Source organism: Mustela nivalis (genome assembly GCF_964662115.1).
Source record: "Mustela nivalis genome assembly, chromosome: 1".
Lineage (NCBI taxonomy): Eukaryota > Metazoa > Chordata > Mammalia > Carnivora > Mustelidae > Mustela > Mustela nivalis.
In genome coordinates, this window is record NC_139020.1 from 89784000 (window position 1) to 89800383 (window position 16384).

The 16384-nt window shown below is 37.3% G+C and overlaps 1 protein-coding gene across 7 annotated transcripts in view; it reads right to left on the reverse strand.

Annotated features, from left to right (window-relative positions):
- Nucleotides 1–16384, reverse strand: part of WDR49 (WD repeat domain 49) — a gene marked incomplete at its 5' end in the record, with an annotated part of 130671 nt that overhangs the window by 42932 nt on the left and 71355 nt on the right. For all 7 annotated transcript variants that reach the window (XR_014314317.1, XM_082741128.1, XM_082741127.1 and 4 more), the window contains 2 exons: nt 9916–10031; nt 13620–13784. Coding sequence is in view for 6 of the 7 variants with exons in the window: in XM_082741128.1 (XP_082597254.1) it covers nt 9916–10031; nt 13620–13784 (281 nt within the window). The remainder of the gene's footprint in view (nt 1–9915; nt 10032–13619; nt 13785–16384) is intronic.

Genomic DNA, 16384 nt, shown 5'->3' on the forward strand with positions numbered 1-16384 from the left:
TCACCTTGCTTCCACACGATGATTTGAGTTCTGGCTATCAGACTATACTAAGTCTCTTGTTCCTTCTAGAGGCATACACACCTCAAATGAGTGATAGTAACCAGTTAGTAACCGCAGGCTTGGTGTCTTCACCCTCACTCTCTCCTCACCCATCCAAAATCTTGCTTCTATTCCCAAAGGTCTCCAAATTGCTCCATCACTGTAAGTTTTCACTCTCTGAAGGATGTGGCTTTCTGCTCCTAAAAATTCTTTTCTTTTTTTTAAAAGACTTCATTTATTTATTTGACAGAGAGAGAAAGATTACAAGTAGGCAGAGAGGCAGACACAGAGAAGGGGGGAAAGTAGGCTCCCTGCCAAGCAAAGAGTCCAATATGGGGATTAATCCCAGGACCCTGAGATCATGACCTGAGCCAAAGGCAGAGGCTTAACCCACTGAGCCACCCAGGTACCCCTGAAAATTCTTTTCTTTCTAGTACATCCTGCTTCTCTTCTTGCCTCCCTGAACTTTCACTCCCATTCTCTATTTTCTCTTCCCTCTTTCTTCCCTTCTTTCACTATACACATTCCTTACTGTCATTCCTCTATTTCTTTCTCTCTACTCATGTGGGTTCATTCAGGGATTCTATCTACCACCTCAGGTTGCAATCTTGCTTCTGTGAAAATGGTTCTTAAATTTATCCACATTCATAACTTTCCCCAGTGTTGAAATGTGCCCACTTGCCAGGGGACGATTCTATATAATACTCCCATCAGCAACATATCAAGAAATCCAAAGTTTTCATCTTCTGTCCACACCAGGTCTCAGTCCTAAATTCCCTAATTTGGTTACCAGACAAGCAGTCCAGCTTCCTGTGTGTTTCTCTTCCTCAGTCATATCAAATACTTGGACTCCCACTCTGCAATATGTTAGCAATTCATTCCTTCCTTTTTATTTTAAACAGTTAATGTCAACTACCTAGTCCAGTGTCCACTACCTCATCACTGAATAATTGTAAGAGCCTCTTAACCAATACCTTTGCCTACCCACCTCTAGTATCTCTTTTATTCTGCCACTAGAATAATCGTTCTTTTGGGGGGTCTTTCATCTATATTCATTTTACAAGCACTTTTTTTTCCACATGGAAGTCCATATTCAGGTGCTGCAGTGGATAGAACCAAGAGCATCAAATGACTGACATAAAAAGTGAAATGCAATAAATGTCAAGGAAGTACTGACCCGTCACCAAGGAAGTACAGCTACAGAAATCATAGAAGGCTGAGTGAGGAGTCATATTTGAACTGCACCATAGCAGATGAGTAGGATTTGCAAGAGGAAGGCACTCGAGGCCGAGGAAACAGCCTGGTCAAATATAAGGCTAATGCCTCATTTAAAAACATGTATTTGTTTTCCACTCTCTTTATGGCACATTTCAAACAAGTGAGCCTATTACTCAAAAGCCAGTGCTATTTGGGTCCAATCAACTTTTTTAGGATTAGTTCTCTCTATTCTTCTACCCTTGATATTCAAAGTAAAATATGAATACCCAGCTAAATATTTGACGGAGCTACTGGAGGCCATAAGGTAAATATGCTTCACCGTCCACCTTCCACCTTCACTCTTTAATTTATTTAAAGAGTTTGGGGACAATATTTTTATTTTGAAATAGGATAGATGAATTTATGTTCTAGAATGTAAAATTCACCTGGATTTAAAAGGTAGAACACAAGGCTTCAAATAAATTTCTTGCTTGTAGGAGCTGGTTTTGAATTGTTAGATGGATTCAGGGCCTCAGTTTCTGAAGCACACTTTCTTGTTCAACACAAACGAAACCTTTACTGTTCTCTAAGCACCCTCCACACTTCTAGCTACTTTGTTTTCATTCATGATGTGCTCATCCATCCCTCTATGGATTTCCTTTTACATACAGTCCCACATCTGTCTACCCATACACCCATTCTCTAAGGCCCATCTTGTTCTGGTAGGCTTCTTAATAACTAGAGTTGAAAGAAATATTTCTTTCTTCTCATCTCTCACTCTGTTCACATTTTGTTATAACATCTAATAAATAAATATAGCTACACTCCTCTGTTAGATTATAAATTCTTAGAAACCAGGCATCTTATCTCATTCTGCAATCCCGTAACAGCAAGCACTGTGACCAGCTTATAATGGGTATTCAATAAATATCTGTCGAATAAATAAATGAAAAATTCTCTGTCTAAATGTCACTTTATTTGAGCCTTCTGTGACCACTCTATCTAAAGACTCTCACTTGAGGGTTAATATCCAAAATATATGAAGAATTTATACAACTCAATACCAAAACCCCCCAAATAATCCAATTAAAAAATGGACAGAGGATATGAATAGACATTAGTCCAAAAAGACAACAGACACCTAGAAAGATGTCTAATATCACTAATCATCAAGGAAATGTAAGTCCAAACCACTGGATAGTTCAGTTGGTTGAGTGTCTAACTCTTGATCTCAGCTCAGGTCTTGATCTCAAGGTTATAAGTTCAAGCCCTGTGTTGAGCTCCATGCTGGCTGTGGAGCCTAGCTTTAAAAAAAAAAAAAAAAAAGGGCAAAGTTATATAACAACTCACACTTGTCAGAATGGCTAAAAATTCAAGAAATAACAAGTGTTGGAGAGGATGTAAAGAAAAAAGGGCACCCATGCACTGTTGGTAAGAATGTAAATTGGTGCCATAACTGTGGAAAACACTATGGAGGTTCTTTAAAAAATTAAAAATGGAATTACCATATAATCTAGTAATTCCACTACTGGATATTTATCAAAGAAAATGAAAACACTAATTCGAAAAATATACATACCCTATGTTTATTGCAGCATTATTTACAATGGTCAAAATATGGAAGCAGCACAAGTGCCCATTCATTGATGAATGGATAAAGAAGATGTGGATAAAAAAGATATATATATATATATATATATATATATCCACACACATATATATGTATAAGACATATAAGATACATAAGATATGTATACATATGAATAAAAATATAATGAATAAAGAATGAAAGAAGAATGAAAAGAATGAAATCTTATCATTTGCAACAACATGGAGTGATCTGGAAGGCATAATGCTAAGTGACATAAGTCAGTCAGAGAAAAACAAGTACCATATGATCTCACTCATATGTGGAATTTAAGAAACAACATAAATGAACAAAGGAAAAAAGACACAAAGCCAAAAAAGGCTCTTGAATATAGAGAACAAAACAGTAGTTGCTAAAAAGGAAATTGGTGTGGGGATGGGCAAAACAGCTGAAGAAGATTAAGAATACATTTATCCTGAGAAGCACTGAGTAATGTTAAACGTACTTAAATAAATAAAAGAAAAGAAAATTTGAGGCGGGGAGCACTATTACTTACTCACTTGGATTTTTCAGTCAGAATAAAACTTTATTTAAAATAAAAGATAAAATAAAGTAAAACTCTCCCCCTTGAGTTTTCATCCTTCAACCTACATCGTTTCTCTTGATTACATTTATCATTAGGTGCTATTGTGGTCTGTATTCACTTGTCTGTTTATTCACTCTCTCCCCTACCAAAAACAAGCTCTAGGAGAGGGGGGACTTCATTTATTCCCTTTCTGTATCAGCAATGCTTAGAATAGTACCTAGCACATAATAGGCATTTAATAAATATTTGTAGAATTGGTGTATGAATTATTCTTTCTTTAAAAAAATCAATAATTTAATACTAATATTTTTTAATAATATTAATATGAGGCTTAGCAAGGTAAGATATTATAAATAAGGTACTTTGCAGTTCTGAATTTGCCATGAATCTCATAAGAACTTTACATGTAATTATTTTTTTTGAAGATTTTATTTATTTATTTGACAAAGATCACAACTAGACAGAGAGGCAGACAAAGAGGGAGAGAGGAGGAAGCAGGCTCCCCTGTGGGCAGAGAGCCCGATGCGGGGCTCGACTCCAGGACCCTGGGATCATGACCTGAGCTGAAGGGAGAGGCTTTAACTCACTGAGCCACCCAGGCACCTCTACCTGTAATTATTTTTAATTTTTTTCTTTACTTAATGCTAAGTTTGGTTGAAGACATTTCCCGTTGGGGATGGAGACAAAAATTCAATGTCAAATGTCTTTTTGCCAAGATACCCATATTAACTAGATATATTTAGGTAATACGAGTCAAAGGCACAGAATGCTTTTCATGAGATGGTATAAAAACTATCCCTTCTGATATTTGACCTTGTGTGCCAAAGTGTTGAGAAACTAATTAGCTGCCACCTTTCCCTTAAAACCTAACCTGAAACTTTCAATTGAAATGACAGTTATCCTTAAAATACCTTAACAATCCACACTGTATTTCCCACTTTGTCCATTTCAAAGATAACTTTTTTTAAGTTTGTACTTTTGCCAAGAGTTAAATTGAAGTGCAGAATGAGCCAATTTTAAGGCATTTTAGGAGTCTGGGAGATTTGTTCTTTTGACATTGAAAGAGTTTACTTGTTCCATTCCACACCTCCCATCAGAGATCCTGAGTCACTGTGTCATCTGTGAAGATGATCAGATCTCTCGCTCTGAATGTAGATATAATAACCAATTCTGTGAGAACAAAATTAACTCACCTGTCAAGTACAAAAAAATACAAAAAAGAAAAAATATATATTTTAAAAAACAACCTTTTTTAGGGTGAATGAAATGGGAAAATAACTCTTACCAAAACCTATCATGTAGTCATTGTCATGGAGAGAACAAAAGAACACAATCAACTATTTGTTCCCTTAGAGGCTAATTGTTCGAGTGTTGTTAGTCCAATTACCCTAAGAATCTATCCTTGTTCAGCCCATTGTGCTTTTTAGGCTTAAAAGAGGTATCTCAAAGGCAGAGAATGCATTCCATATAAATCAGTTCATTTTTATTCTTTTTCCTAAAATTCTTGGAGTCAAATTTTGGACACCAAAGCTATTGAGGGTTATTTGTGAATCTCCAAAATACCTGCCCCCTCCTGACTTCCAACATGGTTTTCAGAGTAAGTTACACTTTGGAAATGTTCATTCTGGGTCTCAATCTAATAATAGAAACCAATTGAGTCACATAGAATTATAGTACCTTAGTAAAGCAATTATTAAGAATTTAATATCTTGTGATAGGTAAGTTTTATTGTCAAGGAACTTCAAATCCCTAATCTAATTTCACTTAAAAATACTTTTAGAAATCAAGTTATATCAACACCTATTTATTGAGCACCTACTTTTACAGAGCTTTGTGAAAGATGTAATCAATAAAATTTTCAGAATTACTTGAATAAATGATTCCCTTCTTTATATAAGCCCAGCTATTTTACAGAGATAAAATCTTCATAAACAGAGGTTTTCTTTTAACAGAAAGGAAAGAAATACAGTGGGAGAAATTAAAAGCCCAAGTCTATTTTGATAAATTATAGGATCATAGAATTTTAGGGCAGGATAAAATCTTAAAGTATTATGATTGTTTCTTTGATTTTACCAGAATTATACATATTATGTGCAAATGCAAAGTTAACTGATCATCTATTCATTTAATTTTACCAATGTAAATATGACTAGACATTTAACCAGACATTACTTAGTTGGCCCTATGTCAATTCACAACTTTGTCTCTAAATATATTTTACTTAAAATGGTAAGAAACATCTTTTTAGAAGTTCTGAATTTGGAGCTGCTTCTTAACAGATTTGACATATTCTCTAGATATTAATGAATGCATTTCTAGAAAACCAACATGGGCTCTCCAATTCAGGTTTTGCTTAGAACCATTTCACAGTGGCATTTATCATATCCTGCCTTGTGTGATTTGACTCCCCAGTTAGAAGTATTGCCCGTAAGAGCAAGTATCATGCTTCTTCACATTCAGTCCACCATAGTTCCTAACTTAGCACTTTCTACCTAAGTGTACTTTAAAAATATGTGTGGGAAGAAAAAAGGAAAAATAATAGTAAGCTAAAACCTTGAGGTGTTAATTTGTTTTTTTTAATTTAATCTTAATTTAAAGCATGGTTTTTAAAAACTTTTTATTTAAATTCAATTTAGTTAACATAGTGTATTACTAGTTTCAGGGGTAGAATTTAGTGTTTCATCAGTTGCATATAACACCCAGTACTCATTTAAAAAGGTGTCTTTTATATGTTCAAACATACAAAACTGATTCCCTAGATTTGATTGGCATAACCAATCTATTCAATCAGATTACTTGTTCAAGAGAATATAGCTGCTCTCCAATGACTCAGTGACTCCATTTGTAACTCAGGAATGGTGGAAAGGGCATGGACTCTGGCACAGGAATTCCAATTTGGCTGCCTACTAGCTTTGTAATGTTGGTTAGACTACACATTTTCTCAAGCCACATATTCTCCCTTGTGAAAGAAGACTGGTAATACTTAGATTCCCGGTGTATTGTGAGGCAGAATAGATTTGAATAACTCTCCTGCTTGTTCCTTATTCAGACTGTGACCTTGAGTAATTAACTTCTCTAATTCTCAGATTTCCCGTTATTTAATAAACATTAATTAAATCATTCAACAAATATCATTGAGCATCCACTAAGAACCAGACACTCTAACACACACGTAAACACACATTAGACACACACGCGCGTGTGCGCGCGCACACACACACACACACACTAAATGCTATAATCTAATTCTACATTAAACAAAGTACAGGGAGGTATACAGCACAAAGACAAATGGGGGCATATTTCCACCTCGGGAGTAAAGAGAGATGTCCTGATGGAGAAGATTAATGAACAAGACCTGAAGCAAGAATAAATGTTAGCTACATGAACAACGTTTGGAGAAGAATTTCTAGAGAAGGGTAGAGAATAAAGGCAAGGGGTAAGGCTTACATGGAAATAGGCTGACAGCAGGTTCCTATATTTGAGTTTGAAAAGTACCACAGTTGGCACATGGCTGGCTCAGTCAGAAGAGTGTGCATCCCTGTATCTTAGGGTCATGGGTCTGAGCTCCACGTTGGGTGTAGAGATTACTAGAATATACCCAGGAATGGATAAAAATGATACGAAGAGTAGGTCTGGGCCTAACACCTCTGAAAGGTGTTAAACAAGGAAGTGACATAGAATGCATTGTAGAAAGAAATTATTATAGCTAAAATGTGCAGAATCTATTTAAGAGGTAAAATGGGGGCTTTACTAAAGAAAAGGACAAATTAGAAGTCTGTGACATTCAGCCAGGTAGAAATGAGGCCCTGAATGGTATAGTTGTAGTAGTAATTGGAATAGGTTTGAGAAATATTTGGAATATAAAATAGGTAATAGTACTTGGTTGGGATGTTGAGTGAGAAGGAAGAACCAAGGGAGATATTCAGGTCTCTGGCTGTTAACTGAAGTTCTGAAGCTAAGAGGGGAAAAGTGGGTTTTGAAGAGGGAACAAATAATAAATTCAATTTAAAAAATGTTGAATTTGAGATTGCAGGCAGACGTGTCCAGAAAGCAAATGGGTAAGTGAGCTTAGAGAGATAAGAGCTGACGATAAAGATCAAGATACCTACAAAATATTGCCTACCTTTCAAATGAAGCTAAGGATTAAGTTAGAGAATGTATGTAAAGGGCTTAATGTTACAAAGCATTATAAATAAAATAAGCCAGATGCATATTTAGATAAATGTACTATCTATCTTATCCTGGGCAAAATTATCAAACCAATCTCTTTATTTAGGTAGAGCCTGAAGTTAAAGCTACAACTTAAACAACCTCCCTCTAGGTTTTAAAGAAAGCTTAATAAGCTGTCAGTCTTCCAGTTATTTCTTCTCTAATCACTAAACTCTCAAGGAAGTGGCTTAATGGACCATCCTTCTCCCATTATAAATGAACAGTCAACCTGTCTGTCCTCTTGCTATTTTGTTAAATGCCTCCTAATATAAAGGACCCTGTCGAATTCCAGTAAAATCGGTCCTCACATAAGGGCTTCGACTTAGGAAATAAAATTTTTTTGAAGATTTTAAGAGAAAGAGAGCATGCATGAATGGGGGAGGGGCAAAGGGAGAGGGACAAAGAGACTCTCAGGTGCCGGGGCTCGAGCCCAGGACCCTAAGATCATGACCTGTGCCAAATTCAGAGGTTTAACTGACTGAACCACCCAGTCACCGCAGAAATAAACTTTTTAAATCTACCAATATGAAAGTGAAATAATACAATTGAGAATGTATTTCTTCAACTTTCACTTCCAACTAGGGATCCAAATCCTGAAAACCTTGTGGGAGATGGAAAATATGGGGAAAGATGGAAGGAGTGGTAACTGTTCCCTCTTTCCACTCAGTCTTCCCAAAGCTCCCTCTCCAAGACGACAGAAAGTCACCACCCGTCCAGAGAGAGCAGAACATCAGGTGTTCCCTGTCTTCCACACTCTCTCCCTCCCTTCCTTCCTTCTTTCCACTCTATGCCTAACGGGGGGCTTGAACGCACTACCCAGAGATCAAGAGTCACACACTCTGTGCCAGCCAGGCACCCCAGGTGTCCCTTTAAATCAAGGGATCATTTTAATCCCTTTAAAGGACTCTACTCACTAATCTTTTAAAACTGACTTGTATAAAAATTAAAAAATAAATAAAAAAATAAAAAATTTTAAAAATCCTTATCTTTGATGCTAATTTCTAACTATGGGTATCTTAAAAATATAATTAAGAAAACAGTATCTCCAAACTCTTGACTTACACTGATGAGTTCTTAAAATTCTTTTTTGTGATGTTCAAAATTTCAGCTGGATCCGCTGTATACTTCACATCTACCATGCCATAACATTTGAGAATCAAACTGACTTATTACCACAGCCCGAGATAGAAATACTTACTCTATAGTCTACTGAGAGATAAGTCATTAATGGGTCATGAGTGTTCCTAGGATGTGAAGAAGCCTTCTCTTTCAAAGATGAGGATTACCGAATTCGTTCTTGATATCAAGTAGAATAATCTGGATTATACTTTCTTTCTTTACAGTCAAACTACCCTTGAAAACCAAGCTGTAAGTAGCACTATGTTTTCTAGTCTGCATATGCACATTTGCATTAGAAGAGAAAGTCTTTCGTGTGATCAATAAAAGTCCCCAAATATATACTGCTAATTTTCTAGTTATAAAATCTGATTTGGATCCTAGCTTCAAATCATGAAGATCAAAATTCCATAGTGAATAATGTTGGGCATATAACCTATTAGAGCCATATTTTATGAACTGTTGAATTTATGGACAATATATTTTTTGCAAATATCACAGTTTCATTTTCCTAGTGCTTATACAATGCCATAGAAAAGGTCCTGTTTACGATCCCTTAGTTCTCTCAGGAGAACAAGAAAGAGAAGTAATTTTCCTTATAATGAAATGGAAGAATTGCTCCTCGAGAACAGTAAGCAGGCTGTGAAAGGCCCCTGTCTGCAAGGATATGAAGGAAAAGCTAATACAGAATTCCGGAGCCTATTTTCCTCTTTGCTGCAATCTAAAATAAGTAACAATAGAGGAAGAAATGAGTTCCCTTTATCGTTGAAAGAATATAATTTATACATTAGGAATTTATTGACTATAAAATCTAGGAAACTTTTGGAAATGGTATTATGACCCTGTCTGGAATGATTAAAGAAAAAGAGTCCAAAAGCCAGAAGAAAGCCTTCTAACACCTCTCAGAGCTGCTTGAGCTATGCGATCTAACAATGTTTTAGGCACTAAGCATTCAGTTAATCTGAGCAGTTTCAACTCACTGAGCTCACCAGCAAGTTAATGACTCAGAATCAGTCAAGATCTCTATGTTCTTTTCTCTTTTAGATCCCGATTCAAAACCTACACTTTACCTCAAATAAACTTTTTATTTAAAAGTTTAAAAAAAAAAAAAGATTCTGATTCAAATACAAACATTCTCCTTTAGCCTTCCTACAGTTTTGCATGAAGCACACCATACCTCTCCCAGCCTGTGACCAGTATCGTCTTCTTAAGAACCAGGATCTGTGAAATATCCACAGCTCCCTCTCGCCCAACATTTAGTGTGTGGTGACAGTATCCACTGAAGTCCCATACCTTCAAGAGAAAAACTTAAGTCACCTTTGAGACAAGAACAGAAAATGTCTTCTTCCATGAGTAAAATAACACAGTGTAATAGGATTATTTTAAACTTTGGTGTTTATATTCTGGACAAGGGTTGATTCACTTAGGTATGTCATAATTAAGACAATCCCTTCACCATTTAAATTTACTCATTATTTTTTGTTATTCTAATTATAACCTGATCGATTTAGTCTAATAATAGCTGATTCAGGGGCACCTGGGTGGCTCAGCCAGTTAAGTGGCTGAAAGAATATAATTTATACATTAGGAATTTATTGACTATAAAATCTAGGAAACTTTTGGAAATGGTATTATGACCCTGTCTGGAATGATTAAAGAAAAAGAGTCCAAAAGCCAGAAGAAAGCCTTCTAACACCTCTCAGAGCTGCTTGAGCTGCGTGACCTTCAGCTCAGGTCATGATCCCAGAGTCCTGGACTCAAGGCCTGCCTTGGGCTCTAGGATCAGCGGGAAGCCTGCTTCTCCCTCTCCCACTCCCCCTGCTTGTGTTCTCTCTCACTATCTCTCACACTGTCAAATAAATAAAATTTTTAAAAATTATAACAATAATAGCTGATTTGAAAGCTTTAAATAAGTATTTTTAAGGGAAAGGCTAAAATCATGTAGAGCCATATTTTGGAGTCTGTTGAAACCCTGGTTCTTTCTCTAAGTGTATGTCTCTAAATTTCAATTTCCTTACTTACAACCCAGGACACTTACTCCTCTGGGACATTTGGAGGGTTAAACATCTAATACAGAGCTTGAAACACAGTCCTTATAGGTAGGTTTCCCATCTTCTCCCAGGAAAATGTCCTGTTGATAGTGGATGCCAGACCTCATCTATAAGAGGAACAAGCACTTTGAGTTTGCTTCCTCCGGCAGGTGGTAAGGACCCGGGCCCAGTGGGTGAACTTACAACAGAACATCATTAGGTCACCAGCAGCTAAAACTAAGCACTGCCATAAAATATCATTGGTGTATCATCGACAAAGGGCAAGTAGACACTACCAAAATTAAATTGCATATATGCTTTGACTAGACTCCCTTTGACTTTCAGCTTCAAGAAAATCATCTCGCAGAGGCACGTACATGTGTGAAAAGACATATTTTGAATATTTTTATATTCTTGAAGCATTATTTATTGAAGTTCAATACCTGAATCAACTTGGGACTGAACAGACAGAATATGGAATATCTTTACAGTAGCACAGAATGTAGCCATTAAGTAGAATACGTCATTTCTATAATTCTAAGCTCTGCCTAAACTGAACCAGCTATGGAACCTTAAGCAATTTGCTTTATTTCCTTGGGCTTCCGTTTCCTCCTTTGTAAAATTGACATAATAATATTACTAAGTATATAGATACATATGTTGGGGGGAGGTGTGGTGAGGGTGTGCATTGTGTGTGTGTATATGTGTAAAGTGCTTAAAACAGTACCTGGTTCTTGGTCAGCATGTGATAAAAGTGAGCTACCATTATTATTATTGTATGCATTCATTTGACTCAGTGTCTACAACAGAAAAATGCAAAATGCAGAACAACATAAATATTGGGCTGCCTTTAAGAAACAGATGCTGTCCTTTGGCTAGAAGGATGTATGAGAAACAAGTAACAGTGGTAGCTACAGGGGAGGAGCCATGAATAGAGGTGAGAAAAAAACTTTCTTCTTACTGCGTAATTCTTTGATATTTCAAATTTTATTGTATGATTAGATTAATTATTTAAAACATTAAGTAATTAAAAATCAGATCCTTCAAAACCGTGATAAATAGGGCAATACTTTTAAATCTTGGATGACATACGTACTGGTTTGGGATCCTAAATTATAAATGAGATTGGAAAATGTCATTCATTCTTGTCTCTTCACAGCATATGAACAGCTCAACCCTGATTGATGCATCTTAGAGAGAGGTTGCCAAATTTCAGAATTCTGTTGTGCTATTATGATAAAGACAAATATATCTTCAAAAGCTGTGATTATTCTACTAAATTCACATTAACTTTGATGATGCAAGGCTTGAGCTGAGATGTTGAAGGATACACATGCTCTTCACCTACATCACTGCATTTTCCTCTAAACACGGCTCTTACCAAATCCACCTAAAATAATACCCACAAATAGGTATTGTAAAGATCTGATGGTCCCCAGGTCCAACGAAGCCCCTTAGCTGGGACAATCTGCAAGCTTTCACCAACCATCTGCTAATCTGCCCTGCTCTGGACTCTAGAACCTGTTACTTTCCAAGAAAGGGGTAGAAAGGAACCTAGTCTACTCGTCTCATTTCTCAGTTCAGTCTTGTACCCCAGAACCAGTAAGTGGGAAACTCATGTGCTCCTTTTGCTTAAGTCAGTCTAAAATTCCAGTTCTAGTTATTCTTGTTTTATTCCACCTTGACCTCTGCGGTTGGAATTGTCCCATTACTGGCATATGTCTTACCAGTTCTGTAAACCAGGTTACTTAAACCCAAGCTCCCAGTCCTTACCTCCTGCCATTTAACCTTCCCAGAGACCCAGCTCTGGTGATTCCCAGAGATTCTCACTGCAACCCACCATAGCACCTTTTTCACATTGACAGTAGCCAGCCTGGAATCCCCCGGAGGTCTTGCTTCCAACTTCTACCATGTTCTACCCACATATCCAGAGAACTTTCCCTTACCCTCCCATGCAGCATACCAGCATGCATCATACACCCCACCATGGAAGGCATACTTCATGACTACGCCCTGATTCTAGTTATGACAGAAGTTTGAGAACCATTCAAAGCTTATTCTGGGAAACTGCCTTCTGTTGCCTCCAAGTGTCACATGCCATCTCCAATCAAGGATTATCATTAGTCTCAGAGCTGAGGGGAGCAGAGAGGATTCACTGGCAGGCATGACTTCACATATCAAGTATCTAAGCTTTGCATGAAACTTTGATCATGTTCACAACGCGTAATAGCACCTTTCTCCCAGAAGAAATTAGTTAATGGTTACAAAACAAGAAAAGTGGAAGTATTAAATATTGTAGTTTAGGGTAATAACTAAGATAATGATTGTTCTGCCTACGATTCTTCTTTACTGTCTCACTTTCCTTCACATAAAAGTGCAAATTACAACATGGATTGATTTTAAATATTCATTTGCCCTCAAATTTGAATCTATGCCATTTCAAAAAGTTTTCTTTGTTGCCCTGATTCCTCATTTTATAAACTGAGAAAAAGAAAACTAGAGATATTAGTTGGAGCATAGGAAAATTACTTGGACTTCTTATTCCCCAAAGTAATCCTCTATCCAGAACACTGGAACAGGCTTTCTGAAATAAGTAAGCCAAGTTGTGTTTTTATGTTAAATAATTTATTCAGAAAAATCATTTATTCATTTTTCCACAGAGGTTTCTTTTTTTTTTTTCTCACCCCTAACAGCTTTGTTATTAGATGGTGTGAGTTATTTAAGTCTTCTCCTCTCATCTTTCCTCTTGCACGGCCAAAAAGACGAAAACAAATATAGCTATAGCTATGTCTCCTCACATAGTATTTCAGCCTCCTCATATCTGGATAGAAAAACATCACTGCGTTCTCACCTTTATGGTCCCATCTGTGCTGCCAGTCAAAAGCCGCGTCTCATTTGCATCAAGGGCCATAGTGCTGATTGCTGCATTGCCATGGCAACCAGTAAACTGTTTGGTTTTCTGCCCAGTGTCTATCATCCAGAAGGAAACAGTAGACCCTGCGTCCGAGCTGATTACCTAAGAGAAAATAACCTTGTAAAGAAATTAAATACAGTCCCAGAATCCACCATTTTTATTTCAATAAAAATATCTAACCTGGGAATCCCTCCCCCACCCCACAATAGTTAGAGACACAATTGTGATGTGTTTTCTTTCTTTTTGCTAAGCTGATAGCATTTTAATTCCTAAGCCAGAATGGAGGTACTGAAGTCATGATTCTCTTCACCAGCAAAGATAGGAATCTACTTTGCTTCCCCACCATTCTGCTGACTGTCTAGAGGCCATCCTGAAAGCAAATCCTACTGAAAATAAACTTAAAAATTTTCTGCATTTAGGTAAGAAAGCTGATTTCATTATTCTTGGTGCTCTGATACCATTTACTATATGAAAAGAAGCATTTTACTGTATTTCACCTTTCATTTAGCATTTTGAAAAGAAAGCACCACCAGACATTATGGGGGAAAAGTTAATTTTAACAAACTGATACAGCTATCGCTTTCAATGCCATTAGTCCCTTTCTTCCTCCTCTCTCAAGGTGCTGTATATATTACAGCTAAACACAATTATTGATGGACCACTAAAAACAAAGAACACAGGAAGGTTAAATATAAATCTGCATATACACTCCAAGAGGAAGGCAACAAAACAAATGCTAAAAGGGATACGATTATACATAATAGCCGACAGTGGGAAATTTTATAGTGGCAAGTAAACAGCTAATTTCAGCTCTAGATATTTAGGTACCCTGTAGGAAGTTAAAATCACTTCACCCATTTGACTTGGGGACCCAGAAGAACGAAAGCAAAACAAAAACACTGAACCAAACAACAGACAAAAACACTGAACCCACAAATAAGGAGACTGGAAATTGCCTGAAGAAACATTTAGACTTTGAGAAAACTTAAATCATGTCTTTATTTTCATAGGTACTGATTACCATCGTATAAATGTAAATTTATCAATAAGATGCTCATTTGGGTATCACACTTTTATAATTAAATGGGTTCAAGATTATCGAATGTATCTTCCGAAGACCCGGAGAGCCGGCCATCTTGCGTGTGTGTGCCTTCCTTTGGATTTGGGGCACACACTGAACAACCATTCCATCCCAGCTCCGTCACGGCAGTAGGGACTCATGAATCCCGCTCTGAAGGAATCCACAGTCCGGGCTTGAATATTAAAATCACCTGAGGAACTTTATAAACCATGACCATATACCAGATCAGAGACTCATTTAACTGGACTAAGAAGGAGCATTTTTTTAATGAGCTGCCCAGGTTACTTAAGTCTGGGAACTCTCAGTCTAGGTAAGGAAACAGACAATAAACAGGTAAGAGCCGAATAATAACACGAGCTTAGAGGTCTCTCCCCTGGTTGCAGCAGGGACACGGAGAGGAATATCCAAAATCTCACTGGGTTGGGGGATGGGGAATGAAATGTGAGGAGGGCCAATCTGCGATTGAAGATAGGAACATGTATTTATTGGATGCCGAGCTCTTTACACTCACTATCTCATTTGATCTTTATAAAAATCCTGTAAAATAAATAACGTTATCATCCTCATTCGACCAGTGATGAAATTGAGATTCTAATCAGCTAAGCACTGTTCCCAAGCTTATATAACGAGGTTTTAATCATGGGCTGTCTATGGTAGACACATCATAAGGTCTTCTATATTCCAGTATAGTATCCCAGATAATTAAGAGTGTGCTGAGGGGGGGGGGGGGACGTGGAGAGTATTCGAAGCATGAGAAGCGCGAGGTGAAGTGTAATGGAGACAGAGTGTGGATGCTGAGGTAAATTGTGGAATGCCAGGTGAGGCAGCCAGCTGGTCTGGTGACAGATCATGGAATCCCTGAAGAGCAATGCTTGAGATCTTAACTATAGAGAACAGACCGATGGGTACCAGAGGGGAAGGTGTGAGGAGGATGGGGGAAGTAGGTGATGGGGATTAAGGAGGGCACTTGTTGGGATAAGCACTAGGCGCTGTATGGAAGTGCTGAAGCACTAAATAGTACACCTGAAACTAATATTACTGTATGTGAAGTAACTGGAATTAAAATGTAAAAAAAAAAAGAGCAATGTTAGAGAATAATGAGTCATGTGTATAAAGTTCTTGCTGGGATAGGAACCTTAGCTTTCACTGGGTGGGCAGCCTAGTGTATGACTCCAAGTTCACAGCAATCATTGCTCTTGATGGGGAGGATGATGATACAGCATTTTTTCTCCACCGGTTAGTGAAGGTACTCCTGGCAGTGGTGTAGAGAACAAATTGAGGTCGTAGGAAGACCATCTGGGGGCTGCTGTGATAGCCCAGGTAAAAGGTGTTCACCTGAAACAGCAGTTTGGCGGTAAAAAGGAGAGGAGAGACTGAGAAATAAAAGGGCCATCATTTTGCCACATTTATGCTCAGCAAAGAACTGGTAGTGAGCAATTGATCTCTTGTAGCCTTTTTTCCCCTGAAATTACAATTCTGAACCAAACAACTTCTTAAAATGATACTAAACTCTACGTATGTTACACATTTTCTCTCCTGAAATCAAAAGTAGCTTAAATATTTAATTACCATTGTTCAACAGTAGTATAATTTCTAGGACAAAATGGCCTGAATCTTGAAA